Source organism: Salmo trutta, unplaced genomic scaffold, assembly GCF_901001165.1.
Source record: "Salmo trutta unplaced genomic scaffold, fSalTru1.1, whole genome shotgun sequence".
Lineage (NCBI taxonomy): Eukaryota > Metazoa > Chordata > Actinopteri > Salmoniformes > Salmonidae > Salmo > Salmo trutta.
The window spans coordinates 1-2500 of NW_021823414.1; the positions used below are offsets into that span (position 1 = coordinate 1).

Genomic DNA, 2500 nt, shown 5'->3' on the forward strand with positions numbered 1-2500 from the left:
TTCAGCTGTTGGACGAAACCTCCGCTCCCGTACACCATCACCTGACCCCAACGCCACGCCCTGGGAGAGGGAGAGAGAGAGGAGGGATGGAAAGAGGGGAGGAAGGGAGAGAAATAGAGGCTCAAGAAAGACAGCAATGACATAAGAGGATCAACCCATCTATTTCTCTCCCTCCCTCCCTCCCTCCCTCCCTCCCTCCCTCCTTCCCTCTCCCTCCCTCCCTCCCTCCCTCCCTCCCTCCCTCCCTCCTCCTTACCCGTTGTCATCAGCCGTGTGTAAGGTCCAGTTCTGGGTCAGCTTCCTGTGTACTGCTGAGCCAGTCAACCCCTCTCCCCAGCCTGCTGCTCCTGCCCCATGGATGGTACCTGGAGAGGACAGACGAACTATACAAGGTTTAGAAAGATTTCTGAATAAACAATTAATTACTGGAAGCTAAATTAGTGTGTGTGTTTGTGTGTGTGTGTGTATGAGTGTAGGAATGTGTGTGACCAACTGAAAAGTGAAATGGACTGTATTCTCACCGTCTCGTATCTGTCGTAGTCTGGGCGTGCCCAGTAGCACACTTCCTGTTTCCTGCATTAGGGTGGGGCCATCCAGTAACCTTGGCAACAGGGAGCCTGACAGCCATGCCCACACATCCTCACGCCTGCAGGACAGAGACATGGACATGATGAGTTGTACTGAAACAGCAGTGATTTGTCTGTACTGAAACAGCAGTGATTTGTCTGTACTGAAACAGCGGTGATTTGTCTGTACTGAAACAGAAGTGATTTGTCTGTACTGAAACAGTAGTGATTTGTCTGTACTGCAACAATAGTGATTTGTCTGTACTGAAACAGAAGTGATTTGTCTGTACTGAAACAGAAGTGATTTGTCTGTACTGAAACAATAGTGATTTGTCTGTACTGAAACAGTAGTGATTTGTCTGTACTGAAACAGTAGTGATTTGTCTGTACTGAAACAGTAGTGATTTGTCTGTACTGAAACAGTAGTGATTTGTCTGTACTGAACAGTAGTGATTTGTCTGTACTGAAACAGTAGTGATTTGTCTGTACTGAAACAGTAGTGATTTGTCTGTACTGAAACAGTAGTGATTTGTCTGTACTGAAACAGTAGTGATTTGTCTGTACTGAAACAGAAGTGATTTGTCTGTACTGAAACAGTAGGGATTTGTCTGTACTGAAACAGTAGTGATTTGTCTGTACTGAAACAGAAGTGATTTGTCTGTACTGAAACAGAAGTGATTTGTCTGTACTGAAACAGTCAAATAACTACAGAGTTTGATCAAAGTCTGTTTTAGGAGAACAGCTCTCAACACACACACACACACACACACACACACACACACACACACACACACACACACACACACACACACTGAAGTCATAGCAGTGTGTGTGTGTGTGTGTGTGTGTGTGTTTTGAGAGCTGTTCTCCTAAAACAGACTTTGATCAAACTCTGTAGTTATTTGACTGCAACACTTTGTAATTTATATGAGCAGCCTGTGCTAGACGTGTGTGTGAATAGTTAATGAATGGAGTCCAGTTTCATATAGACGTGTGTGAATAGTTAATGAATGGAGTCCAGTTTCATATAGACGTGTGTGAATAGTTAATGAATGGAGTCCAGTTTCATATAGACGTGTGTGAATAGTTAATGAATGGAGTCCAGTTTCATATAGACGTGTGTGAATAGTTAATGAATGGAGTCCAGTTTCATATAGACGTGTGTGAATAGTTAATGAATGGAGTCCAGTTTCATATAGACGTGTGTGAATAGTTAATGAATGGAGTCCAGTTTCATATAGACGTGTGTGAATAGTTAATGAATGGAGACCAGTTTCATATAGACGTGTGTGTTGACAGAATGACAGTGGTTTAATGTAGGGAGCTCAAACAGCGCTGAGCAGACAGAGGGAACATGAGTACACACACACACACACACACACACACACACACACACACACACACACACACACACACACACACACACACACACACACACACACACACACACACACACAAACTATATTTCCTTTGCAAACGTGCGTACGTGTGTGTATAATGTGTGTTTACCTGCTGATGTTGGCCTGGTCCGGTGTGTGTGTGTGTGTGTGTGTGTGTATAATGTGTGTTTACCTGCTGATGTTGGCCTGGTCCGGTGTGTGTGTGTATAATGTGTGTTTACCTGCTGATGTTGGCCTGGTCCGGTGTGTGTGTGTGTGTGTGTGTGTGTGTGTGTGTAATGTGTGTTTACCTGCTGATGTTGGCCTGGTCCGGTGTGTGTAGTGTGAGTTGTAGCTGTGTACGGAGTCGCAGGCTGTGTGTGTCCTTGGTCGTGTCAGAGTAGTTGAGCAGCAGCACCACCAACAGGAAGAGCATGTAGACCAGGAAGTTCTGTTCACATCAAAGATAGTCTAGTTAGATACACTGTGTGGACAAAACATTAGGAACACCTTCCTAATATTGACTTGCACCCCCTTTTGCCCTCAGAACAGCCT

At 44.7% G+C, this 2500-nt stretch overlaps 1 protein-coding gene across 1 annotated transcript in view; it reads right to left on the bottom strand.

Moving 5' to 3' along the window:
• Positions 1 to 19: 19 nt before the first annotated feature.
• Positions 20 to 2500, bottom strand: part of LOC115190883 (polycystin-1) — a gene marked incomplete at its 3' end in the record, with an annotated part of 42986 nt that continues 40505 nt past the window's right edge. The window contains exons 18-21 of the mRNA XM_029748912.1: positions 2257 to 2396; positions 522 to 646; positions 257 to 365; positions 20 to 60 (exon numbers count right to left, since the gene is read on the bottom strand). Of these exons, the coding sequence (XP_029604772.1) occupies positions 20 to 60; positions 257 to 365; positions 522 to 646; positions 2257 to 2396 (415 nt within the window). The remainder of the gene's footprint in view (positions 61 to 256; positions 366 to 521; positions 647 to 2256; positions 2397 to 2500) is intronic.